General features: G+C 48.1%; 2 protein-coding genes across 2 annotated transcripts; one reads left to right on the top strand and one right to left on the bottom strand.

Annotated features, from left to right (window-relative positions):
- Window positions 1–101: 101 nt before the first annotated feature.
- Window positions 102–1,810, top strand: PFICI_02809 (uncharacterized protein; the record flags this gene model as incomplete). The annotated part of the gene is made up of 4 exons (XM_007831390.1): window positions 102–144; window positions 229–284; window positions 369–776; window positions 842–1,810. The coding sequence occupies 4 exons, from the start codon at window positions 102–104 to the stop codon at window positions 1,808–1,810; spliced, it is 1,476 nt and encodes a 491-aa protein (XP_007829581.1).
- Window positions 1,811–6,175: 4,365 nt separating this feature from the next.
- Window positions 6,176–7,437, bottom strand: PFICI_02808 (uncharacterized protein; the record flags this gene model as incomplete). Its single annotated transcript, XM_007831389.1, has 4 exons — window positions 6,176–6,619; window positions 6,765–6,851; window positions 6,916–7,279; window positions 7,400–7,437. 4 exons carry the CDS (start codon window positions 7,435–7,437, stop codon window positions 6,176–6,178), a joined length of 933 nt encoding a protein of 310 aa, XP_007829580.1.
- Window positions 7,438–17,644: the final 10,207 nt, after the last annotated feature.

Here is a 17,644-nt window from a genome sequence, read left to right as displayed (position 1 = left end):
ACCCGCCGAATAAAACAGACACAAACCTCTGCAACCACAATCGCTTTTCCTTCCCGAGGACGATCCGATCTGCAACTTTAGGCGTCATGAAGTCGCTTAAAATGAACAAGGTGTTTGACACCATCCGGCGCAAGGGAACAAGCGGTAAGACGACCCAGTTGAATACTTGATTCGTTCGCAAGACGCTCGCCGCATGTTTGACTGACTGGCGCCTCTTTCGCTATCTAGGCAACGATTCAGAACCACAGAAAGACAGTCCCGAGGGCATTGCGGTGCAATGTGTGGTATGTCCAAGCATAGCTCTCCAAATGCCATCACAGACGTCACTCGACACAGCATGAGCCAAGGCTAATCAAGACTGCCAACAGAAAGCATTCTGCGAATCGGGCGGTTCAAACGGGACGGGCGATGAGGTCACCTATCTGCCCTCTATTGTTGATGCAGCCGAGTCTTCGCCGCAAGCTGCTGCCGAATGCGCAAAACTTATCAGAAAGTATCTGAAGAGGGACTACTGGTCCAAGCCGTCGTACCAGTACAATGCCATTATGCTGATGCGCATCCTTGCCGACAACCCGGGCCCGACTTTCACAAGGAACATGGACCAAAAGTTTGTGGACACGACAAAGGAGGTATTGAGGAGCGCCCCCGATCTGAGCGTCCTGCAAATGCTCATGGAGACATTGAACTCGTACGAGAACCACAAGTCATATGACGAAGGATTGGCGCTGCTCCTGGAGATGTGGAGGAAGGAGAAAGAGAGGGCACAAAAACATGGGGTGAGTTCTGCGCCGCATTGGACCTCTGGTGTCCTTGCCACCACCGCTGCTAACACTTCTACAAGGGGCGACAACCTCAGCCTCCGCCTCAAACGTATAGTGGCCCACCGCCGGTCAACCCTCAGGCAGACAACTTTCACTCCCAAAACTACTTTTCACGCAATCACACCAACAGCCGCCTACCCGATCCCGTCGAACTGGCAAGTCGCTTGGAGGAAGCCAGGACGTCGGCGAAGCTACTGCAAGAAGTCGTCACAAACACGCCGACGAGCGAGGTTCTCAACAATGACTTTATGAAGGAGTTTGCAGACCGCTGCACAAGTGCCAGTAGAAGCATACAAGGCTACATGACGGCTGAGAATCCTGCGCCGGATAACGATACCATGGAGAGCTTGATCGATACGAATGAACACTTACAAGCAGCGCTCAGCTTGCACCAGCGGGCCATGCTGCAAGCCAGGAAGCAGGCCGGTATTGGCGCAGCAAATGAGCCTAATGCCATACCCGCGCTTGCGCCTGACCACATGACCGCTCCCGTATCTAATGGTGCTGGATCTTCGAGGCGCCCTTCGCCCCATCCTACCATGGATGACTCTGACGAGTATGAAGCACCTTCGATGCCTCCACCCAAGAGAAAAGGAAAGGGGAAGGAAGTAGATTACGATAGTGTTGCCTCAGCCTCGGCGTCGGCTTCAAGGTCGCACACACCACCCGCTGAAGATGACCCCTTTAGAGACCCTGTACCCGAGAGGTCAGGGGCTCATGCTGGGGGCTCGGGGGCTGGTGGGTCGAGATATTTGGACGACGAGCCAAGGCTTGCGTACGAACCATTCAATCCCGGTTTCACTACCACACAGAGCTATCTGGGACGACAAGAGAGTGCCATAGGAAAAGAGGCCATGCATGGTGCCACAGCTGGTGGCGGACACTCTTCTGGCACGGCAAAACTGTCACGCGTAGACAGTACCGAGGGGGAGGAGGGGATTTATGACGTGTCGCCTCAGAGGAGCAAAGACCCCGTCTATAGATACTAGGTGACGCTGTATGCTCAGCGAGTATCGAAATCCCGCAAGGCGATATTCAAGTGTGAGCTGTGCTCATCAAGTTTGGGCGGGAATGGTGTGGAGGGTGGACATTGTCCTTTCTAGGCTTTGCCATGAACTTAATTTTGAGCGATTAAAACATGTACTGTGGTTGTTGGTGGTGTTTCGAGTTGTTCGCCTACTTGGGCGTATTTGACATATTGAGATATCCCAGTATCTGCAAAATTACAACCTTTTTCAACCGTGCACAGACTTCCTGAGTTGGAATGATCATGCGTGAAATTATAAACAATTCATTTCGGTACGTCAAACTCGAGAATTGATGGTATGTGTGCCAAAACGGGCAAGACACAATGCTTGAGGACTTGTGAGAAAAGAGTTCCACGTAATATTCACATCCTGACTTCTTAAATAGGCGTTTATAGCCTTCCATCTTTCCATCCAAGCCGGCAAGTATTTCTATAATTCGGGCGTCCGATTTATATTGTAGTGTCGAGGCCCATGCCATCCAAGTATCATCCATAAACGTTTCTGGGGCCGTTGGCCATGTTTCTGTATTGTTCTCGTTGTTCTTTGTTGTCCCCAACAAGCGTCAAAACTGCTGACAGGTGTTGATTATACAAGGGGCACAGACAGAATAGATATTTTTGCTAGACGTTGATTCCTCATACCGAACATGAACCGCTCTTGAAAGTGAACAAAATGATCAAACAATCGGTTCACCAACGGAGACCTTGTTACGACTTTTACTTCCTCTAAATGACCTACCTCTATGGTCTCGCACCTTATACTAGCCTCGAGATGCTTTTCCACAGAAATTTATGGTCGCTGCCCTCGTATTTGCCTAGCACTCAGCTAGAAATCATTGCAGAATCCTAGGAAGAAATTTGGCCAGTTTATAAATTGGATATTATCTCATTACCGTAAGTACCACATCCCGTGGAGTCTCGCTCTGAGTATATCAAGGGTCTTTTTAGCACATCTGTTCTTTTTGTTTTACCTCGACAGGCTTAACTTGACTCTTGTGTAAGTTACCTCGTTCACAACTTGCCCTTGGTATGAGCTTGGGCGAACATTATTCTTACGAACTAATACCCACCTACGGCTTATATATATAAAACTTTAGAGCAGTGCGTGTAATTAATCATTTTCTGTATATTTTACCATGGAAAGCAGCAATTCCGGTGAAAAGGGAGGCTCGATGACCAACCTTTATTTATTTATATACTATTAATTAAAACAAATATTACACTATATCATACTTTACTTAAATCTACTCCACCCCAGCTGTCCAATCATTATTAACGCCAGTAACTCGAGGACCACTAAATAAACCCACCAGAGAGCATATACCAACCAATTTCAAACTATGACGATCTAATAAATTACTTGGGGCAACGACTTGTCTTGCTCAATCCTAGGGTTATAAAGCTTCGTTCGGGTTAAGATCATGCTACGGACCAAAGGTCATGCAGGTAGTATCCTCTGGTATCAATCCCAGCACTTTCACAGCTCAGAGCACTTTAAAACGTGTCTTTGACCTCGTGTAAAGCTTTGATCACTTTTGCTGCTCAAATAATGATACCAATTGCCTCTGCGGTATGACTTTGACACTCTGGTCCGAAGATGCTTTGAAATATGAGTTTCTTGACATTTTCGTCTGATATGATGGCATGATTCCCGCTCTTATTGCTGCGTAGGTGGTCAGGCACCTGCCCAACAGAGATGAGCACACACCTATGAGAGGTCGGGTGCCCGACGCCCATTTCCAGAGCTCGTGGCCCGATGCCCATGATACGTGCGTTTTCAAGGCTCACGAAATTCCAAACTTTTAGTCACTTCATATAAAACGTGACAATTATACATTTTTCCCTCTTCGCTACCGTAAGAAAGGAGGGAAAAAAAAAAACCTTAGGACGGGGCCCTCTTCCCAAGATGAGGAACCTCCGATATCCTCCGGCTCTCGGGGGTGGACTTGCTAAGCGCGGTTCACGCGGGCGTTGTAACCCATGATAGGCAAGTTCAAACTCTCTTTACTTTGTCCCTCGCCCTTCCCCTCTTCAAAGTGCTACATAGCACAAGGGCCCTTTCGTGGTTCCGGGTTCCAATTCAAAACTTTATCAGGGAATCTCCCAGAGGGGACAAACAGACTCCAAATGGAGAAGGAAAGGAGGTGAAGGGAGAAAGAAGAGCAAAAAAAAGAAAGAAAAAAAAGGCAAGGACAACATCAAGCCACCCGTTATGCTTGGTATACAAAACATGGGCCATAAGAGGGCCGTAAGGGGGGTAATCCACAAAAAATAAATTCAACATGGCAATAGCATATTTATACTGTGTTTGAATAAATTTTGGTCCATAACTTTATACCATTATCCGAGCGGCAAAGCCAAAAAAAAAAAAAAAAAAAAAAACCTACGATACAATTATGAAGGGGGGCTAGAAGCTGGATTGAAAAGCAAGCAAAGAGATCACCGCTGCTTCCGGGTTCCCGGGCGGGTTTCCGGAAACATGGGTTCTTGCATTGGGGTCATAGACTTGTTTATGTCCCAAGATGAATGGATGTATGTATGACTCAGTACATGTAGGGAAATAAATGAAGAGCAAAAGAGAAGACATTTGAAAAAAAAAAAAAAAGGGTATACTTGCCTAGGATCGTGAGACTAGCCAGGAACCTGTCTATACTTGATGTCTTGTATCCCTTATAATTGTGCCTTGAAGGGGAAGAGCTGGGAGACCAAAAAAAAACAACAACAACCTGTCTCGAACCCTATCTATCCGGCTGGTTGTCTAGGTCCTCCCTTGTTCTTTTAGATACCAGGGCGCTCGCTTTTGCTTTTGCTTTTGCTTGCCATGCCATGCCCATGCCCATGCCCATGCCCATGCCATGTTACATAAGGTATATATACGATGTACCATGCCAAGCTAGCGATCGTGGGAAAACGCGCGCAGCAAGCAAGCAAGTAGCCACGGTAAGAAAACAAGCCACAATTTGCGGCGGGCTGGAAGGGGAGGGGCTTGGGGGCGGGTTAGGTAGGTAGTTTAGTTGAAAAAAAAAAAGTTTACTCACAGGTGAGTAGAAATATGCGCTGCTGGGACTTTGTACGCGATTGTCCAATCAGTCACGCCTTCGGGACTTGTTTCCCTATCTTCTTGTGTGTATTCTTTCTTATTCTTCTCTCGCTTTCCCACTCCCCTCATCCGCTCTCCCCGACATGTCACCCAGCATGACATCCGTCTTGGCGATTTGAAGAAGCCCAGAAACGAATCATTTCTGTGCATGGCGATCGAATGTAACATGATGCTTTGGGAGATGTATTGTTTGATACAGATGCCCCATGGACGGATCTCGCGGTCTGATGTACAGTATAGTACAAATGCCCCCAAAAAACTTGTATCATCCTTAAGCGAAGGAAGAAAAGTGGCATGCTTTCGTCTTTCTGGGGGACAGTCTGGCTGCTCCCGGCGATACATATAAACTCACATAGTTTTGATCCCGTCCGTTCTGGCGTTTTGCACAGATAAGAAAAGCAGAGATCCAATCCGCGGGTGTCAGATAACTGGATGCTCGAGACTCTATATAAATTGCTTTTATGTACGACATTGTCATGCCCGCGATTCATGTCCTTGCAGCATGTGAAATGTATGTCTCTCAGCAATCAGTCTAGTCTCCCATCAACCAGGGCCTATAACTCCCACTTCGTACATTGAAGTACTTGAACATTTTTCTCAGCATCAATTTGGAGTATTTCTTTTCCTTCACACTGCCTGGGTTATTGCATTTGGCTCTGTCTTTTGTTGGTTTTCTTTCTCTTGTCTCGGTGCGCTCTATGCAACCTCCTCCACAATTTGAAGAAAAAAAGCATCTGCCGACGTCTCAGATCTGTAAGTATCACTCACTAGCTTTGCCCCCCTCCCCGGCTGGCCGTTGGGAAGCATTCCGCGGGCTTGTCGCGTTGGGCACAATGACCAGTGATCGGCCGCTAAGCAAGGAAAAAGGACCCTTGCTGCTCAAGTCCCGATGCACATCGATGATGCTTAGACAAGAACGATTTGTTTGCCATGTTTTGCAACAAGGGGCTGGGCACAAGACCAGTGGAATTACAAGAGACATTATATGAAATATTCCCAGATATTTCGGAATCATGCTTGCTTATTTCAAGGGAATAATCAGCAAAGGCAACCCTTTAGCAATATGCTTGCTCATGTCGGATCAGTCGTCACTAATTTCTATTTCGACTGGGCTGCTCCGTAACCCTCACTTGTACGGTACTTAATCCGACTCGAACGCGGGTGACGGAAGACACCAAGCAAGCCCCCCTCCATCCGCTTCCCCTCTTCATCACGTTCTGGGCCCGCCTAGGCATTCTCATTCTTCTTCTTCTTCTCCCCTCGAGCGACAAAGGCTCGGCGCTTAAGCGGCTGCCCGTCGTGACCGTGGCCGTGGGGAAACACAACGCCGCTGCCAAGGTCGTCAAGGGCAAAGTTTTCGCCCGCGCCGGCCTCTTCGAAGATGTGACGGACCTGCTCCTGGGAGAAGCCGTGATGGATAACCCCGTGGGTCGCGTGGTCATGGTCCTGCTCGTGGGTCAGAAAGTCCCAGATGAAGAGCACGCCACCGGGCTTGAGGCGCTCAACTAGGCGCGCCGCCGTAAACCCGGGATCATCAAAGTGGTGGAATCCCCCGCCTACTGCCGCCAGGTCAAAGTTGAAGAATTCGGGGCCAGACAGGGCCGCGGGCTCTGGATCATCAGGCGCGGCCAAGTTGCCAACGACAGCAAACATGTCCTCCTTTGTTAGTCCCTGGGCAGTTTAGTCAGCGACCTGTCCCGCCTTTGCACAGCTTCCTGCCATCTTGAAGATCGGCATTGCCAAGTAGGATATAGACATGTGAGAATTGGTGTGACCATGTTGGCACCAAAATACCCAAAACAAGAATGATACGCACCTGATTTTCAGCTCGGGCATTGTACGCCCCAACCATATTCTCTGATATGTCAATGCCTATACACTGCGTTGTATAAGGACCCAGTGCCTGCAAGTCGGCATATTAGTCTGGCAGTCATCGGGACTTGAAGGCGCATGTGCTTTCGACTTACCCGAGATATCATGCCAGTTCCGCAAGCATAATCTAGCAGTCTCACTTGCCTGGCACTGTTTGGGGTCAGAGTATCTTCCTCGGCCCTCTTCTCATCACTGCCGTCCTTGTCATCGTGTTCGTCGTCGTCATCAAGACCATAATCGTCGTCGTCGTCGTCGTCTGCCCAGTCCACGCCGATAAAGTCTAGTCTAGACTGGATCGCTTCCGTGAGTTGTTGGAGACTCTTCTCGAACTTGGTGTCGTATTGTGCTGCAACATTGCTGCCGTTGCCGTCAGCTAGCTGCGTTTTGCCCGACAAGGATACCGGACCAGGGGGTGCAAGTAGCGATAGAATTGTGCTGGTGCAACCCAACTCCTTCAACCTGGCAATTATATACGCATTGGGTACTTGGCAAGACAGACCAACGTGCGACGCGGCCGGTACTTTTACGTAGCAAGATGATTCGGCATAGGTAAAACGGGTGGAGGAGGTAACAACTTACTTGAAATGAGCCTTGTTTTGTTCTACGGTACTGGCCATGATTGAGCAGCGGTGAATAATCAGTGATGCCGGCCAATCCGAAATCACACCGTCGGACTGAGCTTGCCAATTGATACTATCAGACGGTTGAGCTGTAATACTGCCACAAGATTGTAGTAGACCAGGAATCGGATATTCTGGGACTATATTAGCTCAGTTCGGAGACTTTTCGTACAGTTCTCGTACACTTTCATTCACCATATACGTGCGCGGGGACTTCTCGGTTACTTTGTTTGCTGAGAATTGAGCAGCTTCAAAACGGAACCTAATTGAGTTTGAGCTGCAGCTCGGCGGGGACCCATACGGAGATCATGTGACCAGATGGTGAAATCGTGACCCAAAGTGTAACTTCACTGCTTTGTAGAGTAACATGACCGTTTCTTACACCGCTTGTGAGCAACCTGGTGCTGCGCGTGTCACTACTACCACCTTGCTCAGTAGCTCAATGCAGTCCAAGGCACACGCATTTACTACATTGTGCATGCCACAAGAAAACTCTTTTTCTTCTTCTTTTTCTTCTGGTTCTCGCAGAAGTGAGTGCAATACTCTGTAGTAAGACCTTTGGGTGACGTGCAGACCCCTGGTATCAAGCAAGGCTGATCGTCACAGATGTACCATGCAGTAGCAGCGGGAGTCGATAGCCGCAGATGCAGCAGGCGCTCATTAATGCAGAATCGTAAACGAGCCCGTTGTGGAGAAAAATGCGAGAGTAAGATACCCCCAGTGCAGTGAGTGAATTCAGTCGTCAGAAAGACACAAGAGAGAGAGAGAGAGGCGGCAGAGGGAGACTGTGACTACATACTAGTACATACCTACATTAGCCGATGCTAGCTGCAACAACAGCAACAACAGCAACACAGGACACAGTAGTGAGCGTGTTCCAACCCGTCGACCCGCGCATCAATGCATTCATTGCAAGGATGGGGGATACATGCGCGCTGACAATTCCCTCTGGATGGTGACTTTTGGACGATCGTACGCACGTCGTACACTAGGTCAGAGGTAGTGTAGGTACGTGCTATCTAACATATGCAGAGTGGTAGCTGCACTCGCGTCGGACCGTGGTCAAGGGAGGGACGGACGGTGCAGGACAGGGCACGGTAGGTAGGCTTAAGGTAGCACGACGACGATTAGTGGCCGTCTCGCACCATGCAAGCTTGCTCCATTTTCTTGATGCAGCAGGGCAATGGATCCAGATAGAACTGGAGCGAGCTGAAAGGCGTGGAGACACCGTTCCCGCCCTTCTCTTTGGTTCTCTACTAAGGTTAGTATGTACAGACACTAGGCAAGTAGTAGTATGTAGACACTTGTGTGTTTATGTGGTCGGTCGCGAATATGGCCAATATCCTGGCTTACACGCATTGTGTTCCCCCCTTCTTCGCCGCCCCCCCCCCGGCCGCGGCCGACGAGACTTTGCAAGGGCGCTGCAGGGCGAAGAAAATGGACATCGCTTCGTACTTGCTATTGCTGACGGTGGAGTGATGCTGCTCCATTGGGGGTGGTGCGAGAGGGGGGAGGGAAAAGGCAAAGCCGCGATGCTACAGCGCTTGTGCAGGAAAGGTGAACCTTTTCAGAGAGCGAAACACTTCAGCTTCTGGGCTGACTTGGCACACTAGTTGACTAGTCGTTAGCGAGTGTGGGTGGGAGCTACTATACTGCCCACCTGTAGTATATATGAGGTCGTAGTATATGTCACGTCCGATATTGATTGCTATCCGACACAATAGCTGCTGTACTGTGTATACACATTCCCAGCTGCGGAGTCGTATTCTCCGGGCCGCGGGCGGGTTCTAATGTAGCAGTATAGAAATGGGTGCAGTGCTGATGTATGTAAGCACTGCAGCCCAGGCAGTAGTACTACATAGTACCACGCATGAGGCATTCATCGCCTGCTCTGTGCTTTTGACGGCTTGGTAAGCGGATCTCCAAAGTACTGTTTTCATTCGCGGCCATGGCCCGTGATACATACCTAGGTATACTGACATGGGGAGAAGGCAAGACAAAAACAAAAAAGATGGATGCGGGTGAATCCATCCCCTTGTAACCAAACGTACATCACAATCCACATCGTCATCCACTGGGACGTAGGCAATGTAAATTATGGAGGCACGGTAGGTAGGTAAGCCCAGACCCCAGCCACGGAGCCGGGCGCTAGTTTTGGAAGGATTGCGCGAAACAAGAAGATGATCTGATATCCCCCCATGCTGCTTTGGCACATAACGCCTGGTCGCTCCACAGGCATGAATCTCAGCCTGGAGAGCCACGCTACCACAATGTGTATTACTGTTGTTTGTTTCTGGCGGGAAAAAAACGAGAAGGATACCTTGAGTCCACTCGTGGTAGGCAAAGCTGTTGAAGGATCTGTGTAACATACGGGCGTAACGGGTAAGGAAGAAAATATGGACATGAAAGAAGACGGCCTATGTCGCCTGCATACATAGCTACGTACCTGTGTTATATGATATTTTATGATAGCTCACCGCTGCTTGTGTTATTTAGGTTGCCTTGGTTGCCTGCTTGCTAGCACGATACCGGGTCGATAGCACTCACTTACCTGAGAAGCTGTATCTGAGTAGATATGCAGTGTCTCCATTGATCCTACGGACGGAACGGCCACAACGAGGAAGTAATAAATAAGCAGATAGATACCTGGGATCTGAGCGCGGTCCCGAGCGCAACCTCCAGATAGTACATTTAGTAGCACACAGAAACGGAAGATATACCTACTGTACCTACCTACCTGACCTGCACACACCTACCCCAATTCGAGTCCATGGACACACAAGCAGACATGGGCCAGGCCCCTGTTTTCCTCCGTCTTCTGATAATGGCTTGCCATGGTAGTACTTTGACGTGGTAAGCTGAAGAAAATAATATCCCGAACCCAGACAGACTTTGCGCATGTCGCGTGTCGGTTCAGCCCTGGCACGGCGGCGTCGGGTTCAAGTTCTTTTGGCTCAGGGTCGTCTGCTCGTTGGCTGCACCGGCGCGCAAGTGAGCACCCGAGACTGCCCGTCTCAAAAGGACCTTTGGGAACAGCATGCGAAGCCTGCATCGGAGCTGTGCTGGAGGGGGCCCAGTCGCAAAGGCATGGGCGAGACTGGCCCATCTTCTCGGGAGCTGTCTTGCGAGCGAGATGCAAGAGTCTCAAAACGGAATACATATCAACAAGAATCATCGACTGCGGAGGCGGAAGATGAAAGCGATGGGATCTGACCATCTGAGTGTGAGTGAGAGAGAGAGAGAGAGAGAGAGTGTGTGTGTGTGTGTGTGTGTGGTTGACCCTGGGCGCTTTTTCCCTTTTCTTGGCTCAATTCTTTACTCCAAATAAAATAAGAATAAAAAGAATTCATGAATCGTCTTCCCAAGATGTCGGGCCTGGCTAGGACCTGCCCTGGGGCAAGCCGTTGAAAAAAGTGCGGGGCAAGCATCAGGCCACTGCAATCAATCAGGCACAGAAGGTACGTCTGACCCGATCACTTCCACATAGGTACCTACCTACCCACCTCCCGGTGACCTACACAGGATCTAGTAGTAGGCAAGCAATGGTATGTGGTCCGCGAGTAACATGGTTGGCATTGTTGGGAGGTTAGATCCTCTCTTGAAGTTGAAGAGCTGGCTAGACTTGATGCCCAACTGAAACTATAAGCCAAGCATAATTACCATGTATGATGAAGGTTTGGTGACTCAAAGGGTGATTCCGGCAGTTGTTGCATCGTCACTGTTTAGAGTACGCTCAGTTAGGCACAAAGCGGAGCCACCAAACGAAACCTGCCTGTAATTAACCACCAGCCATATACGTTTAAATGTAGCTTTTGAGCAATATAGTATTATAGGTACGATGATGTAGTACAATGATTAGTTATTCAGCAAAGAAATATCTCGATGTCCAAGTGCTTTTTATTATGACATCTATTATTTCGAAAAGAAATCTAATTCATGCATTCAATTAGTCTGCCCACTAAATTGGAAGCCTCTTTTTTTTTCTTCTCAAATCCTTCTACAACCTCGGAAACCATCTCCATTAGATACTTCAATACTGAGAAACATGGAGGCTTGTACCTGGTTCAATCCACTGTCATGTGCAAAAGCGGCGTCGGGACGTCAACATCAAGCCCACTCAAATAAATGAGCCAGTCATACTCCCTCTTACACAAAAAAAAAAAAAAAAAAAAAAAAAAGCCTCGCAAGAGTCCGAGCATTATCAAGCTTGTACGAGACCACCCACAAGTAGTCGATATCGAAAATGTCACAAATGAGAGTGGCAGAAATTAAAGATCATAATCGTGTAGCGAATAAGAGGCTCGGATCAAGGTGCACGACTCGTTCCTTCATATCACTAACGGCAACGTCTCCGACCAAGTGGAGGTGCCAAAGGCGACCGTCGGCCGGGTGGGAAAACACTATGAAATGACATGCAGCACTAGGCTGCAACGGCTAGGACCGAGCGACCTAAAGAGAAAGAAAAAAAATGAATCGCACGATTGAAAGCTGGCGCGCTTCTTTAATTGATATAACATTGTTTCCTCCAGGGCTTTTATTTTGTTATCCAAGGAGAGGCTATGCAACGCAGCTTCAAGTCCCGAGAGAGGTACTCAGGGTAGAAAGTGCTTCAGCGGCTGCGTAAGTCGTGTATACAAATATAATCAATGATTCGTCTACGCGCGGGGGCTATTTGTGTAACTGGCAAGAGTTGTCCATGTGTGCATCGCCAGTATAAGCACTTGTCGCAAAGTGACTACATGTTTCTTCATGGTGACATCTTTTGTCATGGAAGCGAGATTGCTATGACCCCTCCTTTGAGCATTAGTGCCGTCTTCTTTTCGTGAAGGGGGGAGGAGGAGAGAGAGAGATAGAGAAGAGGAAAAAAAAAAAAAAAAAAAAAAAAAAACCTCGCGCCTCCCGAAACATCTCATCAGCTCGGCTCGGGGCAGAGGGGGAAAAAAAGGGAGGGGTCAAAGTGTATAAGCGCAAAGTGATGCCAACCTCCAAAAGTCAGCCAGCCAGCACACAAGGGTTGCCCAATTCATGTTACCGAGAGCATGCCCAAAAAAAGAACAACATCCAGACAAGTCCTTCGGAGGATGATTTATGACGAATGCATACCATTGGAAGATCGCTGCAAGGAGGAGGGAAGAGAAAGAAAAAGGGCTGGTCATGCAATGCAACACGTCGGAAGTTTTGTTGACTGCAAGAAAGAATCCTTCCTCGACTTTGCTTGTCAATTAATGACATGCTATATATGCCTTGAGCTGGATAGTCAAAGATGATATTACACAGGTACGCGCATATACTTTGGTCTTGGACCGCATTTGCAGGGGCCATTTGCAGGAGGGGGGAGTATTCTCATTGCATCGAGTCGCAGTAATTGAAACGGCCGACAGCATTATATTTGTCTTTATTGCGATGAATAGCTTGTTTTTTTTCTCACTTGTCTGCCTTTCCCCTCTTTTCCAAGGTCCCCACTTACGGCAATTGATCTCAATAATTTTTTTTTTCTACTTCTTTTATTCCCGCTCAAATTGTTTTGTTATTGGTACGACATTGCAAAATTATCATGAATGTAAATTTATCATCTTCGTAGTTTCGCTTTTTTTTTTATTACCTTTTTGCTTATGAGTGATGCTAGGCAACCCCATCCCCCGAAAATTATGTATTTATTTATATTTCCATGGCCTTTTTTTTTCCTACACTTGATTTTATTTCTATTTATTCATTGTGTCTTCCCCTCTTCTTGGCGCAGTGTGAAAGAGAAGAATGCCACACACTCACATACACACCACGGGCGCGGAGCACCGCAGCAAGCAAGCAGCAAGCCAAAAAAAAAAAAGCTCCACCAAAGAACCGACCATCGGGGCCCTCAGGGAATATCGCTGGAGACACAAAACTGGGGTTTGACAGGCAACGCGGAACGGCTAGAGGTACGGGCCTCACCCGGCATCACGCTAACGTCACGTGACTGACTACTGCTGCGTCTTCCCGCAACTCTATTGGCTGGAACCGTGAGCAAGGGGAAAAAAAAAAAAAAAAAAAAAAGCTACAACATGTACATTTGGTAACTTGGAGTGTCGTAGCAGCAGGAGAGTAAATAAATGTAGTAGGTGAAAACAAATCACACACACTCACATCGTAGTGTATTCCTCCATTTGCCCCTCTCTCCCCCTCTTCCCCATTTGTGACACTAGTCCATCCAATTATAGTCAGAGATCTGTTTCCATGTCCTTGGGACCAACATTGATGAATGGCTGTGCCTCTTTTCTTCCCCCTTCTCACTATTTTGCTAGGGTTGGCACAAAGACAAAAAGACATGGCGGCCCAACTGTCGGTGAGATGAAGAAACGGGTTGTCTGTTCCAAGTCCAAGTCATTCAGCCGTCCATGACCCAACAGATCGCTTCCCTGTCCGGCCTAGTTGGCTTTTTTTCTTTTCTAGAGAGGTTTACCGTCACTTTGGAAAGTCATCATGTTAGTTCAAGACTATTGGAAAAACCACTCTTTTCTGATCCAAGCTACCGGGCACCTGGGATTTGGGAATGCGTCCCTAGCAATGTCTCTTCTTCCCGGCGTGGAAATTACTAGTCGAGACATTGCTCACGACCCAGTTGATTTCGATCCGTGCTTGTTTCGAGTCAAGAAACAAAGATACTGTTTTTGACATCCATCGTCATTTAGTTGAATCTTATTTTGTTTTTCTTTTGTTCCTCTTTCTCGTACTCGTTCTCGGCCAGGGCCTGGCCCCCAAGGAATGTAGGCTACAATCTGCGAATCCGCATCACTAGAAGTGCTGAGAAGGAGAACTGACGTGGCTAATCTCCAAACGTCGGCCTCGGGGCTAAATTCCGTAAAATCTAATGTATTGTGCCCATTTCCATCACACGCCAGCCAAGCGATGTGTCAGCCATCCGCAAACCCTCCCCAAAAAACCACGAAGGATTTCCAACCGTGTGATGACCCTAGTCACATTTGGATCAGGAATTTTCTTTGGCCTTGTTCCTGATGCACGTAATTATACGCCGAGGGGTCTTGCCGACATGACTTTATCTGCAAGTCGCCGTATTCAGTATACGGAGGGCTATGCTGTTGCTGGATCTGTAATCACCCTTTTGCCAATGACTGGACCATGAAAGTATCTCCATGTACCAGGTTGCTGGCGCTGTCTCATATTGCTGCTGGATGCTGTTGTTTCCAGATTCGTCATGCCATTATATCTGCTCTCGTCTAGTGTACCTTTTGTCCTTTCTCTTTTTGTTATTTTTTTTTTTTTTTTTTTTTTTGGGATCGTACCTGGGCTTTTATCAAGGCATTTATCCGTCCCCTGATCATTAGCTGCTAAGAAGGCGGGACACTCATCCACGCAGAAAGCCTACTTGCCATGCGGCAATGAATAATGTAAAAAGGCACCTACCCCAGCGGGAGGCTTCCATTGTGCACGATCAGGGGGAGGATACATGATAACAGTTGGAACTGTGCCGACGTCATAAATTCATGTACGAAATGGTGACGGCCCAACAATAACGGAGGGTTACGTACGTATATCACAAAACTCAAATGACCGAGAAACATACTTGGATGTTGTAAGCGAGAGACCTTTTTTGGTTGCCGCGATAAGGGGTTGGCTCACGATGCAACAAGAACAGAAAGAAGCAAGATAGCGATGCGACCCTCACCTTGACCACCCTCCCCCCCGACGACGGCCCACACCTTGCTTCGTGAAATGCTTGCGGAAAACTTCTTCACTTTGCATATGTAGCGGTGCTTCTTCTTCTTGTTATTTTGCCCAGATCACATTTTGCGGACGGGCAACAAAAGATTTCGTTCTTTGCTTTTTGATTAAGACGTTATCACCTCGCCTACATGAGAACGGGTTAAGAACTAATTAGGCAATGAATTGGAAAGCCTAGCGAGAAAGAAACGTGTATACTAAGCGCTCCCTCCCGCTTGAATCATGATTATTTGCTTAGCTGAGCTCGGAATTTCCCCCGCGTGCCGCTCTCTAAAAGTTTAAACATTAGGGGCACGATTTTTTTGTTTTCTCACTGGAGCAAAAGTCCATTCCATCAGCGACAAAGAGACAAACATCGCGATCCAAACCTACCTACTATATTCGGGAAAGGAGAAGGGAAAAAAAATATTCCATGGCATTTATGCCATCTCTTACATTATTTTCCCAGTAGCAAGGCACCTTTTGTTTCGTACCGGTCTTCTGGAAGAGAGACAGAATTAGAGGGGGGAACAGTCATCCGTTCCCGAGGCCTCAAGGGGGGCCAAAAAGTCTAATGCTCATAGCATAACGCCAGCGGCGGCGGCGGCGGGCGATAAGGCCAAATCCTTGGCCGTTTTCCACCCCCAGCCTCCTCGCCCTGGGAAGCACAGTGCAGCAGCAGCAGCAGCAGTAGCACTGAAGCGTTCATCTCTTTCAGCGTCATGAGTAAGCGCATTTCATCCCAAGCCGGGGAAACACCAATTTCGTAGAAGGCAAAGAGTTTGCACATGTTCAGGATTGGAGATGATGATATCGGCCAGCCGGAAAAGCAAACCTCATATTAATTGACATGATCTTCTGGGCGGTAGAGTAAACCAGGACAACCACCGACACTGTCGCCCCGTCTGCACGAGGAGGGCTGCCGGGGACTTTGGAGATAGCAACCGGAAATGTCTTTAGCTGCCGGGTGTGTATAGTGGAATTTCAAGTAATCTAATGCTTCTTTTTCACATTGGAAGAACGCACAGTGACTAGGCGGAAGAGGGTAGAGAAAGGAAAAAAGACCCCTTCGATGACGCCCGGGAAGAAAGCATAGTTTGGAGCCGCCCCTCATGCCCCCCGAGCGGGTGAAGCGGACCGTCCCTTATCAAGTTTTCCCGTGTGTAGAAATACCGGGTACCAGTGGGCAGCCAGACAAAGCCTTTTTTTTTTTTGGTGAGTTCAGGACTTTTGCTGGCACCTACTCACGACATGATGGTTCAGACTAAGTTGCAAAGTGTCATGATTTTCTTGCAAAAAGCCTGACAATATAATGATCCAATCCATGGGCGCCAGCATGTGTATAACCACCCAGCGCTTATGAGCGAGTGCTCGTACACAGCCTTGTCAGATACAAGTTTCTCCGCAGAGAACACCAAATATGGTGGACCGAAGATGACTCCCCAAACAGTTTTTTTTTTTTTTTTAAAAAAAAAAATACATAGTAAACATCTGAAATGCTCATGATCTGATCATAACCGCATCAGCGCTACCAGGTTGCGGTGAAGGAAGACAAGGCAGGGAATTGCTGCTAAGTTAATGAGACCCCCCCTCCCTCTTGGCGTTATCTTCCGAAAATGCACACAAGTAAAGTGAACAGCAAACGAGATACTACGTACTGCGCCCTTGGGCTTGTGACCGTGCAAGCCCAGTCAGAATCAAATCCCTTTATGAACAGTCATCTCCGGAGATTCAAGGCAAAATCTAAGAGAGAGAGAAGGCTATAACACGTCACCTGGGACTTTCTCCCTCCCCCCCTGTCGTATCAGCATCACATCATCATTCATACTCGGCCGGGAGACATATCGCTTCCCACTCTCTTTTCATGATTCGGCTGACGGCTGAAGGTAGTATCCAGCGATTGTGTAACCATATTGGGCTTGGCCGTGAATCCTTCCAGAACCACTTTGATTATAATTCGCGTGCTATATAATCAATAACCCACGGATGAAGTTAAACAGGCTCTTTTATACCTAGATAATTTAAAGCGGTCGCGCCAATTCCCTTTCATATTCACCAGGTTTTTCTGTTTTCCCTACGTATCTGTACACTAGTTCAGACAAATCTCACGGGGCGGTCCTTGACATTTGGTGCGTACATTCTCAGAATGGCGACCTTCTTGAAAAGAAAACGCGTCCCGAACTTGCACAGTGCTCCGGAAATGACAGGCATACGTACTTGGAAACACACAGTTGTATTACGACAGACGGTCCTATCACCCGAAAAATGTATCAACAAGAAAGATGACCCGTCACAACATGCATGTATGCAGTAGTTGTTCCACGCATTGAGTGTTACAGCATCGACGGGACCGGGGGAAGGGGGGCCAAAGGATTTTGACAAACTACGCGAAACGGTCTAGTCTGGCTGTGGCTGGCAGGTGACCCGAATTCATGCCTGTATCCCCACAAGGCCACATCCCCGCTGATGGTAGGACACGGGCTTGGGTTGCGGGCGGACGGGTTGG

Source organism: Pestalotiopsis fici (assembly GCF_000516985.1).
Source record: "Pestalotiopsis fici W106-1 unplaced genomic scaffold PFICI_Scf_2, whole genome shotgun sequence".
NCBI lineage: Eukaryota > Fungi > Ascomycota > Sordariomycetes > Amphisphaeriales > Sporocadaceae > Pestalotiopsis > Pestalotiopsis fici.
Note: the sequence above shows the minus strand (reverse complement) of the source record. Positions and strands in the feature narration are given on the sequence as shown.